The 16547-nt window shown below is 39.1% G+C and overlaps 1 protein-coding gene and 1 long non-coding RNA gene across 7 annotated transcripts in view; one reads left to right on the top strand and one right to left on the bottom strand.

Annotated features, from left to right (window-relative positions):
* Positions 1–16547, top strand: part of MITF (melanocyte inducing transcription factor) — a 230614-nt gene that overhangs the window by 111414 nt on the left and 102653 nt on the right. Inside the window, exon 1 of one of the 6 annotated variants that reach the window (XM_040247235.1) lies at positions 11901–12097. The exons of the other annotated variants lie outside the window; for them this stretch is intronic. Coding sequence (XP_040103169.1) covers positions 12042–12097 — 56 coding nt within the window. The 5' untranslated portion in view covers positions 11901–12041. Of the gene's footprint in view, positions 1–11900; positions 12098–16547 lie in introns of those variants that run through there. 6 annotated transcript variants of the gene reach the window in all.
* On the bottom strand, positions 4072–11882 carry LOC120868419. Its single transcript, XR_005722221.1, has 3 exons — positions 11664–11882; positions 6510–6633; positions 4072–5665 (listed from the first exon to the last, which is right to left on the bottom strand). It is a non-coding gene; the product is annotated as an uncharacterized LOC120868419 (long non-coding RNA).

Consider the following 16547-nt stretch of genomic DNA (forward strand, 5'->3'; position numbering starts at 1 on the left):
TGGTTTTTTTGGCCAGGAGACATGTGGGATCTTAACTCCCAACCAGGGATGGAACCCCTGCCCCCTGTACTTGGAAGGCGATGTCCTAACCACTGGACTGCCAAGGAAGTCCCTGTGTCCCCATTTGTGACAACCAAAAGTGTCTCCAGACATTGTCAGATGTCCCCTGGGGACAACAGTGTCTCATTGGAGAGCCACAATTTTAAAAGATTAGGATTCAGTGAAAAGGCATTGAGTTACCACGACTGACAGGTGAGAATCATCTCTGTAACCTTCCTCTTGCTTCCCTGTGGCCCCATCCGGGCTCCAGGTTAGATAGAGGAATATTCTAGTCGGTTGGCAGGGGACCTTCCCTGGTCCTGGAGATCGGCCATTTCCTCTTACAAGTGCCTTGGCCATTTGACCTCGTGCCAGTGAGTGCTTTCTCTCCACTCAGGGACTGTGAGAGCCTAGAAGTAGTATCTGTGTACTTGCCGCTCCCTTGCTCTTACCCCTCCTATCCTAGAGGTCAACTTTTTGGGTCTGATGAGTCATGCTTACTGCATTTATAAATTGCTTCCATTTCTCCCAAAGCAAAGAAAAAAAAATTTTTTTTGGAAATCAGTTTAAAAAACTATAATAAATACTTGTTAATAAACCAAAATTAAAAGTGCCAGTGAACTATAAGATGATCATATTTCAGATATATTTTTACAGCTTTGTTAATAGTTTGATATTAATTTGGGCTTAAGAGAAATAGGCAGAGTGGTAAAATGATGGGATCTTTTGATCTTTAAAACTTTGATCTTCAAAATTTTAAATATATTTAGGTGGTACATGGTTCTCCCATACCTTCTTTTTTTAAAAATTTTATTTAATTGGAGGATAATGACTTCACAATATTGTGTTGGTTTCTGCCATATATCAACATGACTCAGCCCCAGGTATACATATGTCCCATCCCTCCTGAACCTCCTTGCCACCTCCCTGCCCATCCCACCCCTCTAGGTTGTCACAGAACACTAGGTGGGGCTCCCTCTATCACACAGCAAATCCCCACTCACTATCTATTTTACATATGATAATATATGTGTTTCCATGCTCCTGTCAATTCGTCCCACCCTCTCCTTCCCCCACTCTGTCTACAAGTCTGTTCTCTATGTCTGCATCTCCATTGCTGCCCTGCAAGTATGTTCATCAATACCATCTTTCTAGATTCCATATGCATGGGTTAATATTTTTTCATGTCCAGCACAAACCTGTGTGTGAATCCCAAAGCATTATAAAGTTGGCTCCATCTAGTGTATGAAAGTATTATACAGCTAGAGGGGGAGAGAAAAAAAAAAAAACAACCAACTCCATTCTGGGGATCTCCTTTGGGTACGTCATTATGAAATTAGATTAAAAAGTTAAACGAAAACAAAGATGGGCTATAAGCTATATTTGTGCCCCAGGAGATAATGCAGGCCAAAGTGACCTTCACAGTGTGAGAGGAGAGGTCGTAATACATTGAAGCATCAACATCCAGCATGCCTGACATTTTGTTCTAACAGCCTTGCCTTTTCTTTTTCTGGACGGAGGTCTTGTTTACAGGCACTATCAACAATTGTGGCTTGTCCACTTCCATTGTGATATTCTCCGTCCTCCTTGGCCTGGCCCCTGGTTTTCCTGTATGGAATCCTATCTGCCAGTCATGTTCATTTCCCACAGTTAGGAAGCGATTAGGGCTAGGCCCATGTACTGTGATTTCAGAGCCTTACATGATTTCCTTTATCAGACTGGAATTCTTTGTAGCTGTTCGCTTTTCACTGCAATAGAGTAGCCACTATTTGTGGGTTGTGTTTGATCTGGTTTCCACGGAAGGGTTCTGGCACATTCTTCATTTCTCTTAGTCAGGGTTCCCAAATTTGAGCCATACTCATCCTAACTTCATGACTTTTGCCCCCACATTCCATATGATGGCTTAAATAAATTAAAAACACATATTGAAAGGAAATGCCGTATTAAATGGCAATGACAGATGGATGCATGTGTAAAATAAATATAATGAAATTGGAAGAAAACAGTTCGATCCTTACTGGATGTGTTGTCAAGAAGGGCCTGAGTCTGAGACCTGAACTGTTTTTGTTACAAAGGGCAAGTATTGCAAGATTGAAGACATGTTAGCATCAAACAGACACTTTTCGTGGGATGAAAAGAAATTTGAAAGGGCCTTTCTCTCTGGGTAATTCCATGGTCATTTAATGTGGAGTCTTTGTGTCTACATTTGAGATCATCCTGTATCCCACACGTTGAGAATCTTTGCTCACAATTTGCCATCTTTTCCAGAGGAGTTTGTCATGCTCCCCCAAAGTCCAAAGCTCATCTCCCCCTCAAAAGCCTTTTTCAATAATTCTTTATTTTCTGAGCACTGCTATACTTCTCCTATTAACAAGAAGAAATTGTGCTGATATTCATATTTTCTCACTCTCTTTCCCAACTAGATTAAGTTAATTGAGGACAAGCAGTGTGTCTTTCTCTTCTGTTTCTAGTGAATGCCATTACTTTAACTCATGTTTGGTATAAATATTCAGGGAAGCCTGCTTCATTTCCTGCTTGTGTTTTTTTAAAGGTAGATCATAGTCAGAAGTGATCAGAAAATGCACCATGATCAATTTCATTATTCACTTAACCCGCTGACAACTAGTTATTGGGTTCTTTCCCTGGATCTGGAATTGTGTCTGGTTAAAGACTGAAGAGGGAACTAAACAGAATGGGTTATTCCTTCTTGGAATTCATAGTGTCGGGTGTGGGGACAGACAGCTAAAGAGGCGACTCCAGTGCAAGGCTCTAATTTTAGGATTAGTTTGCTTTTGTGATTGTTGAGTGGCTCACAGAAACTTAGAGCAGAGAACCACAGTGAGAAGCGTGTGGGCTCTGGAGTTTTCAAACGCTGAATTTGCAGTTCATCAACATCTTGCTTCTGAGCAAGTTACTCACCTCAATCCCTTTCCCTCTGTTTCTTCATTTAAATAAACATGAGCTATGATATGCAAAGAAAAGGCACAGTTATCCGTGTGATGATATGATGAATGTTCTACCTTCTCTCTTCCCCTGTCTCTTTTTTTTTAAAAAAGAGGCAGAGACATGATCTCATGATTTTTTCAGATTTTTCAAATTTTCTGCCTGGCCCACTAGGAAATGAAAATGCACCGATCCTTGATCCAGTATTAGAAAGCAAATGTTTTTGTTAATGGGAATGTCATTGTAGATGGTACTTTAAGATGGTAAATTCATGCAATTTCCAAATTACCTATTTAAATTAGTAAATGATTTGAGCATTCAGAGTTACTCCAAAACACTTCTGACTTCATAATCTAAGCGCCATGGTATATCATTAATGTATCTCAAGTATATTCAGTAGTGCTTAGGACAAGTAGGTGCTCAATAAAGACTTGTTGAATGAATGAGTTTTAATAAGAATTTTTTGATTTTTCTAGCTTTTATTCATAATTTTGCCCATATGTATGTTTTTTCTTTGTTCTGAAATTTTTAAAATTTTATTATTGGAGTATAATTGCTTTGCAGTGTTATATCCTTATCTTTTAAAAATAAACCAGTGTTACTTGATATGAGGAGCTTATTAATAAGCTTGATTGAAAGTGGTGGTGATTCTCTGCATCTCCATCACCAGCCTCATCTGTAATACCTGGCAGGTAATAAGTACTTGATAAATGTCAAAGCAAGAATTAGATAGTTCTGATAGGCACTATTTTTTTTAAGGACTTATAACTTAATTTTGTCGAGCAAAGATGTCTTTTTTCCTTTGTATCACTACATAGCAGTATTACTTGAAATTACACAGGCTATTAATTTAAAACATTGGTTATTTTAACATTTTACTATCAACATAAATATACACTTTGATTATAGGCAAGACTCCTTAGAGTATAAGTCAGATGCAGAATGCTATTGTGTATCAAGTTTATTGTGATTGATTAGATTTAATCAACATACAGGAAGGATTCCTGTGCAAATATTATTTTTCTCATTTCAAATCCTATTTGTTCAGCATAACTGAAACAGGATGTCATTAGTGTAAGGGTAAGTATTGAGATGCTTTGGAAGTTTGGGAAATTTTGACTATTGACATAAATTTAACCTATGGAGATCTTTCTTTTGAACACAGAAGTTTGATTTGTTATATTTTGCTTATTTAGGTACGTTATTTCCTTCATGACTTACGAATATGTTTATAAAGTTAAAATACAAATTAAAAAAGTATTTGACACATTGTCAGAACTGAAGGTTTCCTGGGCTAGCAGTTTTGTCTGTAGCTAAGACAACCATTAAAAAGGCATCAATAGTTGTACACTATCAGAATAAGTTTCAGATCCCCATCAACATCTTAGTTTTTGGTTTTTTATTATGAATGAATATGTTATCCACAAATATCTCTGGACCTTTTCTGAGCTTACATTTGTTTTCAATCTGCACACCATCTTCAAATGCCATGTTTCAAAAACATTTTCACTTCTGTCTCTTTATAAATAATTTATTTACATTGGCTGTGCTGGGTCTTTGTTGCTGCACGGACTTTTCTTTAGTTGTGAAGAGGGGGGCTAATCTTTGTTGCAGTATGCAGGCTTCTCATTGTGGTGACTTACCTTGTTGTGGAGATCGGGCTCTGGGGCACGTGGGCTCAGTAGCTGCAGTTCCTGGGCTCTAGAGCACAGGCTCAGTAGCTGTCGGGTACAAGCTTAGTTGACTTCGTGGCATGTGGGATCTTCCCAGTCCAGGGGTCGAACCTGTATCTCCTACATTGGCAGGCGGATTCGTTACCACTGAACCACCAGGGGCGGCCTTTCACTTTTGTCTCTTAATAATAACTTTTATTTGTCCTACAAGTTGAAGTTCTTTGAGGCTCCAAGGACTCACTTCTCGTGCCCTAGTGTTCTGAAAGTGGCCTTTTCCCTTGCATAATATTGATTGAGTGCAATTTTTTTTGCAGGCACTGTGCTAGGTACTTTTCATACCTCACTTCATTTAGTCACATACCCTACTAAACAGGTTATATAATAGCGATCTCCATTTTACACATGTAGATTTCGAGACTCAGAAATGAAGTGAGTTGCCCAGGGTAAAGCTACGAGGTGAACATAGTGCAAGGGGTATGTGTGTGTCTGCAGGCCACCGCCACACAATGCTGTCTCCAGCTGAAAGATGATGCTAAGTTTAGATCGTTAAGCAAGAGAGACTTGAGCAACGATTCACTTATTTATGAAAAGTGGACCCCTCACAGGCTAAAGACCCTGTCCTGGATTCTTACCACACGTTGTACAGATAAGAGTTATCACACCTGGCACACTTTCATACCACCTTCCACCATAGTGTTGTGATTGTCCATGAGAAAAATCTATCTCTACCTTTAGTTCAGTTTTTATAATACAAATAGGAAACCTCCGTGAATGGCACAGAAAGGCTAATTGGCAAAATGCCTGTGTCTTCTCTGTCTTCATCGCTTTTCCAGTTCCCCTTGAGCCATAAAGGGTCAGGTGGTTCTTTCAGTTGCTGATGCCCTGAGTGAGAATCTGGGGAAGGGTAGACTCATCTGCCTCAGTAGCCAGGACCTCAGCCCAGAGGGTGTGTAGAGGCCACTTGTCAGAGCTGAATTTGTCTTGTTTTAACATATTTGAATATCTTGACTCTAGGGAAGAAGAATGAAACTGATGTCTATCATGATGACCACAGGGTCGCACCCTCCTGTTTCCATCCTCAACACCATTAGGATAAGCAGAGACTCTATGGGCTTCTTTGCTATTCAGTTTAATTACTTAAAAAAAAAAAAAAAGAGTTACTACAGTGAAAGAGAAATCTGTATTTTTCTTTTTAAATAAGTTAGGAGTTCACCACTGAATTGAGAGGAAAACACTCAAAGTGACTTTAAAGTCCTGAAGTGGAAGATTTGACTTATTATAAAATCCTAGTGTGAATAACTTTGCACCCCTGCCTCCATGGCAACAGCCTTATCTTTTTCTATTTATTTACCTTGATAAGGAAAGTAATTGCATTTTTACTAAATTTCTTTTTTGAGAAAATGCCATCAAAGCGGCATAATCTCCATCCGTGTTTCCTTCCTCAAGTTTGTGTTGCCTCACGAACTTGGCTTTTTTTGTGGATTATGTTCTGCTTATTGCAAATACCCCACTGCCATTGATAGATAGCAAAGAAACAGCCTCCGAATTGCCTTTAATGGAGAGCAAGTATTTCTTTTGAAGTGAACTCTAACAGATAATATCAGAGAGCTCAAGGTAAGGAACTAATCTCTTGTATTGATTATTTATGAAAGACCAACTATTATTTCAAATATTGCTCCCTTCATTAATTGCTTAAAAATTTACTTCAGCCAGCATTTGAAGTGCCTCTTTTTGTAGATTATATTTGTATTCTCAGGACAGAGTTTTCTAAATAGTTTGGAAAGGCATTATTTTTTTTCCTCTAAATCTAAAGAGTTCTTTGATAATGGCAACAGGAGCCTAGATTAAATTTACCTGAGGTCATCTTGGTCTTGTGTGCATTTTCCTTTTCACCCTTAAAGGGCTTCTTTGTGAGCCCGGTACAATGAGCAGTCTTTCAGAAGATGCTGTCCCATCATTGTTATAGGGAGATTCTGTTCTTGGTAGGATTAAAAAAAAAAAAAGGAAAGAAACAGAATGAAAGAGATAAACTTGATTGAGTGGTACTGAACACTTATTTCTGCAGATACATAGTCATTAAAAATTTCCCTCAGTCCTGCTGTGAGTGTTTTCAAATTAGAACTACTGGGCTGCCAGTTCCTGTAGCTTTGTATCCTCGTACTTTATCCATGAAAATAAGTTGTGTTCAGCAACTGAAAGCTTCCAAATGAAAAGTATACAATCGTGAGCCCCACTACTGCCTGTTGACTTCCTAATTAATTAAGTGCTGTCATCAAATTATATTTCATAACTCCGTCCTTACCTGATCTTTTTTTATTTTGTCACTCTTCCTTCTGTTCATCTTTCCTTCCACTCATCCACTCATCCATCATTCACTGAACAAAAGTTTTTTGAGCACTTATCATATGCCAGACACTGAGAATGTAATACATACGAAGGACCCTGCCCTCCAGGATGAACGACAAACAAACAAAACAAATGATTAGGAGTGGGATTAAGTGCTACAAAAAAAGAAGCATTTGCTGAGAGAGTAAGAAGCAGAAGTGGATGTTGCTTCTTTAGGTAGGATGGGGTTGGGGAGGAAGCCCTCCCTGGGGAAGAGGCACAAAACCCGTGAGACCTCATCTGAAAGGTGGAGAGGAACCCCTGAAACTGCCATTCTGTCCCCCACTCCTAACTCTTAACCATGGGCCTGTGTATGTGAGTTTGGAGTTTCCCTGGGGTGAGCCCCAGAGAAGCAAAAGCTCTCATATCTTCTTCTTTATCTTCCCCACAGCACTGAGAAACATCTCTCAAATGCTGACCACATCAGTGAATGTTTGAGTAGAAGGGCCTTTTGGTGACATCTGACTTTCCAAAATGTGAGCATGATGGCATGTGGGGAAAAGAGCCAGATGTGTTTGTTCCTCTGGACAGAAGTTTTTGAGTTTTGCAGCCACTTTCACGATACTTGTTAATTACCTCATAATACTTTCACTTAACATTCAAAGCATATCCATTGTATAATAATTCCAAGCGGACACTTTACAACATCAGACTATACAAGTAAAGACTTCTTATTTCAACAGATAAAGGGAACTTGAGAATCTTGGGTATTTTCCTGTCACTCTTGCAGAGATAATTTTCATAGAACATATTATATATAATTATGTATGTTGAAATACGGTATATAGCAGTGGTTCCGAGGCCTGACTTCATATTAGTCTTTTCTGAGAATCTTTTTAAAAGATTGGAATTTGAAACAATGTTTTGGAAAGTCTCATTCAGTCATTTATTTGGGGGAAGATCTTTGACATTTGTATTTTTAAATGCTCCTGAGTTGATTTTAAAGGGATGATGGGGGCAGAATGGTCCCTAGGTCTTTCTGATAGAAATGCAGGTTTGGTGAACCATTGGCTGGGATCATAATGAAACATTATGGGTAGATGCTTCCTAAATTGTATGTAGCAGGTAGTTCATGAGTCAGTATAGTGTTTGGCATGTATTAAATGTCTTCAGCTGTTAATTATTGTTAGGGTGATGAGAAGTAGTTTATTGAAAAAAGCAATAGCTATCAGAAGGAAAGATGTAAGACAATGATGTGCTTTGGGGAAAATAAAACATTTGATACCCAAATAAAATAAGAAGGATTCTAACTGTGTTAAAAGAGTGGTTCTACTTTTCTTCAGCTGATTTTTGGACAGGATAACAAGTAAAACCTCTTTATCTCTTCTCTAACTCATTCAACATAGTGATTGAGTTTTTCCTTCCAAAAAGATTGAGGCCCAAAGTTAGTTTAAAAAAAAAAAATTGGCTGTCACTTGGATGTTTGATAGTTTTAAGTTCCATTTTTGTTACAGTTGTCTTTGGAAAAGGTCAGTAAGAATTCTGATGAGTCTAGTTGATTTGCTGGAATTTGGGGCAAGGAGTAGCAGTTAAGATTTGAATTATATGGGAGTACAGGTAATATTTTTATTCTGCACTCAGTGTTTCATGTTAAAAGTATTATTTTTCCTTTGTCTCTGTTACCAGTTCTTATTTTGTATTAAACTTTTCGGGTTTGTGTGTATATATGCCTTTATGTGTCTGTGTGTATGCATACATATACATTTATATGTGTATATGCACTTAGGATATATATCTGAATAGTACATATATGAACAAGAGAGTTGCTTACACATTATAGATTAATTCATTGTCAGTGTATTTATTGAACATCAATTTTGGATTGTTTATTCTACTAGCTTCTAGGGATACAATGGTAAACTGAACAGATATGGTTCCTGCCACTCAGAAGACATTTGTTAAATGATTGTGTGACTACTTGAGGGACAGGATTGTGGAAATGTATGTAATGTTTCATGAATTTTATAGCTTTTGTCAGAGGTGTATGTCAAGCTTTATTCCATTTGCTGATAGGTATTTCATTGCTATGTTCAGGGAGATTCCCCAAGAACATTTGCGTGATATAGGTATTTCTGAAGGTACCATGAATAAGTTGAACACATGCCCTGTGAAAGTAATTTTACTTAAAAATTTATGTAAACGGTCAATGGATAGCCTCCTTGGGTTGGTAGATTGTCCAGGACAAAATATCAGGCGATGTCATTGGCAGAAGCTGCCAGGGGAGAATTTGGCACCATGTGGTGTCCCTGTTGGAATGGCTGGAATTGATGCCATTGGTTTCACGATGAACATTTGAGAGCCTGTGGAGGGCACAGATTTTCCCTGTGTGTAAGCATGTAATAAATCAGGGTTTCATTTCAAAAACTTACTGGGAACCGTGTAACTTAATTCAGCTTCAAATAGTGTCCAAGGTGGGAGAGAGTCCAGCTTGGTCTTTTTTAAAAAAAATCATCACTTAAAGGTTCTGATATGGTAATTTCCTAACCTCTCTGTTTTCTTTGATCTTCAAATTTCTCAATTTCCTTGCTGCTCCCCCCACTCTGTTGAATTTCCATTGGTTCTGTAGGTTAGTCGGTGTGCATCCAGAATAGACAGTTTCAATCATAATCGTAAGAGCTACTTTTTAAAATGAGAGCTTAATATGTGTCAAAGAAGGAAGTTCCACTGTGGCTGGAGGGCAGAGAGCAAGGGTACAGCTTGCTTCCTTAGACTGTACCATACATGTTACATATATTCATATATTATTTCCTTCAGTTTTAACAATAACCTATGGGATAGCCATTTATCATTTCCCCTTTCTTGGGTGAAGAAACCGGGGCATGGGAAGTTTAGTAAATTTGCACAAGGTCACAGAATTAGTAAGCGGTAGGATTTGAATCTGAATAAGTTGACACCAAAACTTGTGTTCTTGATTTATCTGCTCTACTGTGCTAGAGGGAGAAAAAGCAAGGTGTGGAGCAGGTTAGTAAGGGGAATGGTGTCGCATCTTAGTCACCTGTTAACGCTAGAACTCAGTACAATATCCAGTCTGTAGAAAGTCCTCAGTAACTTGTTAATAATGAGCACGATTATTTTCATCAGGGATCTGATTTCCCCACCCCACCCACATTCCTTCTACATATTGGTCTTTAGCATTACCAGCAGTCTACCTGCTTCCATCCACTTCTCTCCACTCTTGTCCATTTTCCCTTATCGCCTCCCCTCACCTCCATGAAGTATCGTCACCTCTGCCTAGGACTATGGCAGTAGCTAATCTTGTTGCTCCTCTGGGTGGTTCTCAATACAGCAGCCAGAGGGACCTTTCTAGCAACACAAATCTGAGCCTGCTTACAACCTCTCAATGGTTTCCTCTTCATCTTGGAAGAAAATCAGTGACTCTTCCCTTGTCTCCCAGGTCCTGATGGTCTGACGGTAGCCACTGCTTCAGTCTCATGGATACCCATGATTCCCCTTGCTATCTGACCTCCAGCCACAGTGAAGCTTCCTTCTAGCTCCCCACTTCAGGGTTCTTGCACATGTTTTACCACTGTTTAGAAGACTCTTCAGAGAAGGCAATGGCAGCAGCAGAAGACTCTTCTCCCGTTCCCCGCTTCACACCCAGAATCCATAACTGCTATCCCCGACTCACATCGAAGCCCAGAGGTCCCTGCTTAAGGGAAGCCTTTCCTGACCCTGACATATTAAGCTTTCCCAGTTCCTTGTTGTATTCATCACAAGTTACATTAAATACTTGGGTGATTATTTAAGATGTGTCCCGTTAGACTTGAAGCTCCAAGACTTTGCACAGTGCCTGGGATGTAGAAGGTGTTCTATAAATATTTATTCAACGAAAGAAAAAATGAAAAATGAACAAAGAATACAAAGGGCCAGGAATAGCTTGTCTGAGACTTCTGGCTGGATATTTCCCATTATTAAAGGGAAACTAAAGAAAGATCACTTCATCACATGAAATTCAAGTTTGAGTATGGCTTATTGAGATTGCACTGTTTTCCACCTATTTACTTTGAAGACAGTCTCAGGCACAGAGAAGTGAAGTAACTTGTCCAGGATACACAGCTAGTCCATATCAGATGTCTTTGTTCTGACCTTTGAATTGTGTGTAGGGAGGAACAGACATTTTCATAAATCTCCAGGACATCTTTAATGTGCTGAGTCTGTAGGAGCTGCATCAATATTAGATATTATTGACGCTGTCATGCCAGAATTTTAAAGTGTCTTTTGAGGGTATCTGTTATTATTGCAGTGAGTTCAGAGTTTAATTGGATGACAATTTAAGAATATGCAGAGGTATGGGCTAAAGATGTCCTAAAAGATACTGCCCACAGTAAGAAGCAGCTTGTGTCTGATTTCCACCAAGACTGAGCAAGGGATAGCACTCCTTATATTCTTGGGGTCTGAGGGTAAGGAATGCTGCCCAGATCTCGACCCTGTCAGCAGGAAAGAATGTTCAGTGAGCAACCTCCAGTTCCAAAAATGCTTTTGCACGGATGCAAAGCAGCTCGAGCTGTGTGATGAGCTGCTGCCAGAGGTGTCCCCAGTTGAGACGGGAACAAGCTGTCCCACAGCCCTCCTGGATTCTGTGGTTCTTTTCGGTGTTGGAAATTCACCTGGATGTAAAATTACCTCTGCCTTCATGTTCTCTAATAACACGCAGTCACTGCAAGCCCCCACCGGTACCTGTACTGGTGCTCGAGAGGGCTAAGTGAGCATCCCAGGTATCGCCTGGCTGCTGGCTTGGGTTTCCGGTGGTGCCTTGGTCCTTGTGAAGCCCCTGTTGCAGGGTGAGGCAGCAGTTTTTTGTCCTGCAGGTACAGTAGGTACTGGATTAAACAGGTCTGCTGTTGCAGACAGACACCGGGCACCGTTGTAGCACGAGCTGTGTTTGGATTGGAGTTTCCAGGGCCTTATCAGGAGCCACCCCTAGTGACACAGCCAGTGCCAGAACTAACTTTGACTTTCACTCTTCGCCAAGGGCTTGCAGAACACCTTAAAGGAAAAAAGATGGAGGCGCTTAGAGTTCAGATGTTCATGCCTTGTTCCTTTGAAAGCTTTTATCTGTAAGTGGAGTTTTATTCTGGAAATAATCCTGGGACCACTTGGCAGGAGTTTTGTTTTTTTATTTTTTGTTTTTAAGGGGAGAACAGAGAAAGGGAAGGTTTTATCGGGAGTTAAAAATTCTGGGACTGTTACTCTGTGATGTGGCTTTAATCGGCTTCAGCTGTAACCTCTGGTAGGTGACTGTGACAAGGATAACAACTAATCTGTGGGGTGGGGGGATTGAATGCTAGTCCATTAGCTCTGCTTTCTCATTTGAAATGGAATGTTGGTCTTAAATTAATCATGCCCCCAAAATGACTGCTCGAAAAATCACAGCTCTGAGTGAGAACAGAGCTTGATTTATGATTACTAAGGTAGTCTGAAGCTGGGCTTTGCGATGACTAAAAAAGGATTTTCTTCAGGAAAACGGGTGTGCTTAGTGACATTGGTCAGAATTGTCCCCTTGCAGACACTTTGGATTTTTTGCTTTCTCCTCTCCCCTTTACCCCACACTGTGGAGTAGTACACTTGCATTAATAAACATTTCATTTGCATTTCTTTATATTGATTTTTTTTTTCTCTTTGAGAGGAAAAGAAAACATCCAAACATCAGAATCATCTATCTGGCATAGAAATGTAGAACGAGTGTGAAATTGGCACTTTCAAAGAAATACTAAGATGGAGAAATGCTAAATGGATCACAGCTTTCTCCTATCCCGCCCCCGCCACCATTTCCTTTAATATTTACTTTCAATGTTAGGTGATAAGATTTGAAAACAATACTAAAAGCCATGTCCCTAAGTGAATAGGCATTCAAGCAAATCAACTTAAGCAAAAGCCACCTCTGGAGCTTAATAATTATTTACTGAACGTTCCTGGGTCATGAGAGAGGTTCTGATTAAGTCAGAAAAGCATTATGTTCAGCAGCTTGTGAAGGTGTGTTTAAAGACGGCAAGAATTATGGAAAAATACTAAAAGTAGCAGAAGTATTTTTAGAATTTGATTCTTAAAAAATAAAATTCCTGTAAATGTAATTGTGGTAAAATTCCTAATGTTCAGTGGATACTTCTTTAAAAGACTTTATAATTATTTAAATTGTTTTCTAATGTCTTGTTCTATTTTTGCTGTATGGTTTGCTTTTATAGATTTTTAAAATTGTATATGTCATTAAAACAGTTTAATTACTCATCTCTCTAAAGTGATAGAACATTTTATGAACAGAGTATATACATTATTATGTATTTAAAATGTCATCAGGTTAGAAATGTTACAATTTTATCCTTTGTAAATCAGATACTAGTTAGTTCTCTGTGGTTCATATCACACAAGAATGTCCTCCATAACAGTAATTTTTGAAATATTATTTTTAAGCAAATTAATGGATGTTATAAATGGATAAAGCGTGCCATTTAGCTTTAGGATAGTAGTGATGTCATCCTTGAATTTATATCCAAAATAATGCTTAATTTCAACTGCTTTTGCTTAATTGATTTCTTTTTTTTCTGGTTGACTAAAATACTGGCCATAGGACCATGCTTCCCTTTACAAAGTCTCAGAATGAAATTCTTAGCTCATATCTTTGACAAAACTTGTTCACTGAGCTGTTGCTCATTTACTTCTTCTTGCCTCTTCTTTTAGGGAGGGTATACTCTGTGAATTAATTGTTTCTTTTGTATTTTCCACTAGGAAAGCAAAGAAACATTATAGTAGAAGACAACCTTATAAGAATTTGGGTTCCTAGAGAATAACTTTCCAGTTTTCAATAGTTCCAAGTTATTAGAAAGCTCAGAGAGTACCAATTTGGGAATTCAAGCCCAGCACAGAAGAATCCATGGCCTAACATTTACTTACTGTCTGCAGGGTGTGCTGACTGCTGTCCTAAAAATCTTACTTGCATTACCATATTCAGTTCTCATACTTGCTCTTTGACAAAAGTACTTTTCTCCTACCTCCATTTTGTAGATGACAAAATTCAGGTTTGGGCAGGTGAAAGATCCTGGCCACGTCTTATCGCTGAGAAACGGTAGAGCTGGAATTTCAACAGAGGTATTCTGGGTACGTGGTTTCTGCTTTCCTCTTTTCCACTCAATGGATTTTCATTTCAGATACTGACTGAATTGATGTTTCTTCCTGTGGCCTTTTAATTGTGTTTCTCCAATGCTCAGATTTCTGAATTATCCAAACTGTACCTCCTTTGTGCTTTTGAGTGGCTATGACTAATCCAGTGTCATAGTATTTGTCTATCACATGGGTTTCCTTGTATCTGATTTACTATTGATTATAAGATGACTGCTTAGGGGAGAAGAAAGGTCTACTAATAAGAAAAAAAAAATATATATATATATGTGATCTATTCTGACTTGAGAAACCTTAAAATGTGGAGGAAAAGTTTGTCTTATAATTAAACTAATGCAGTTGGTCTCTAGAACTGAGATTTTTGGGACAAGACTGTTCTCTGTCACTGGATGACTCAGGCAGTGGTTTTTATTAAAGGTCTTCCAGCATTAAGGTTCTAGTGTTACCTGATTTTAGGAGGTGGGTTATTTGTTAGGACAGCGATACCAAATTAACTCTTTGGATAGATATTTATTTCATCCCACTATGTGCTAAATATTCTTTTAGGTGCTGAGGAATTTAGGTGCTGCTGAATGAAGCATAGAAATCTCTGCCTTCATAGAGCTAGCTCTATCTGGTCATGAGGGGATAGGAACGTTCCAGCTCTATCCTTAAGTCTGGGTCTCATCTTCATGGTCCAAAGTGGCTGCTAGACCTGCAGCCATTACAGCTAAATTCTAGGAGACATGATGGCAAAATGGGTATCTCTTTAGGAAGAATCTTTGAACAAACCACGTGATCTTTCTGCTGAAGTCTCACTAGCAAAACTTAGGCATGAAGCCTAACACTAGAACCTTAAAACCCTGAAAAGGTGGGAAATGTGAGTGGCAGTGTACCAGCCAAAACAAGGGCAAAATAGAATGGGTAGCTAGATTGTTTGAGTTGTAGCTCTTAGGCCAAAACATTGATTTTTTTATTTTTAACAAATAACTGATATTTTCTAAAATGACACGAAAATGTACCACGGTTTAACAGAGCATATCCAACTGGATTAAACAGAAATGGAGATTGAGAGTCCCTTGTACATCAATGTATCGGGTGTCCAGGGTTATAAGGCTTCAGGGATGGTTTGATCCAGATGCTGTTTGTCATCCACATGCTGGCTTCTTCTACCCTCCTCCTTCTTTCTAGGCCCCGGTTCCTTCTTGCCGTTCACATCACTGTTTCCTCTGGTTTGCCTTTCTTTCCACATAGGTCCAGGAAGTTCCAGATTTATATCCTACCGTCTTTTCAAACCTTAGTATAAACAGAGGTCTTTTTCCCCAGTAGTTGTAGTCAGAGGCATTGGGCTGCCTCTTATTGGATCATTTTAGAGTACAAGCCCATTCGATGGGTATGTTGATTGATCAAACCCACGTTGTGTTTCTAGGTCTGGAGTTAGTAGCACCACCATAACCTGCCTCATGAATGGAAAGTGAAGGGGCTGGTTTTTCAGGGTGGAATTAGGGTACTTTCTAAAGGAAATGAGACAGTATGGTGAGCCAGCATAAGTAACATGTGACCGTCATAAATCATTACCACTGTTTGTAAGGCTGGCTTTTAGACCATGACAAGTGCATATACTCACTGCTCCTGAGATCATAATTGGTACTTTTGTCTTGATTTTTACAGGTTTGCAAACTTTGCATCTTGGTTGATATGTCCTAGACATGTAGTAGTTGCTAAGTGATGGCAATCTAAGGCTTTTGAATCTTCTCTCACCTGGTGTGTTGCTATCTTGACACATGGCCAGAGCATACCTGTGCCTGGGGTGATTGTTCGAGTAGAGATAGGAGGCTTTTGAGTCTTTAAAAAGATCCTTCCACTTACTTCACACTCATGTCTGAATTCTTTCATTAGATTGTCATGGTGGTTTGATGGTTTAGTCACTAAGTTCTGTCTGACTCTTGTGACTCCATGGACCATAGCCTTCCAGGCTCTGCTCTGTCCATGTAATTTTCCAGGCAAGAGTACTGGAGTGGGTTGCATTTCCTTCCCCAGGGAATCTTGCCAACCTAGGGATAGAAAATGGGTCTCCTGCATTGCAGGCAGATTCTTTACCAACTATAGTTTTGGATAAAAGTTTGTTCCTTTAAAAAAAAAAAAAAAGTTTGTTCCTTTTAAATTGCTCTAAGTGGGCTATATTGTTATGCCATATCAATTACTTCTACCTTGTAAGGAATGGATTTTTCAGAGTCTTTTAAAATATGGCATCTAGATGTGAATGAGGTTCCACGATTGGACAGTGTAAACAGGAATTCTAGAGTGTGATCTAATGAAATGCAGCTTGATAGGAAAGATAGGATTGAGTGTGGGGCTGTCTGCTTTATCTGCATTATGACCTTTTGATAGGCTGCCAGAAATAATTTCTTAGAA

The sequence above is a fragment of the Oryx dammah genome, unplaced genomic scaffold, assembly GCF_014754425.2.
Source record: "Oryx dammah isolate SB20612 unplaced genomic scaffold, SCBI_Odam_1.1 HiC_scaffold_9, whole genome shotgun sequence".
In the NCBI taxonomy this organism is placed as follows: Eukaryota; Metazoa; Chordata; class Mammalia; order Artiodactyla; family Bovidae; genus Oryx; species Oryx dammah.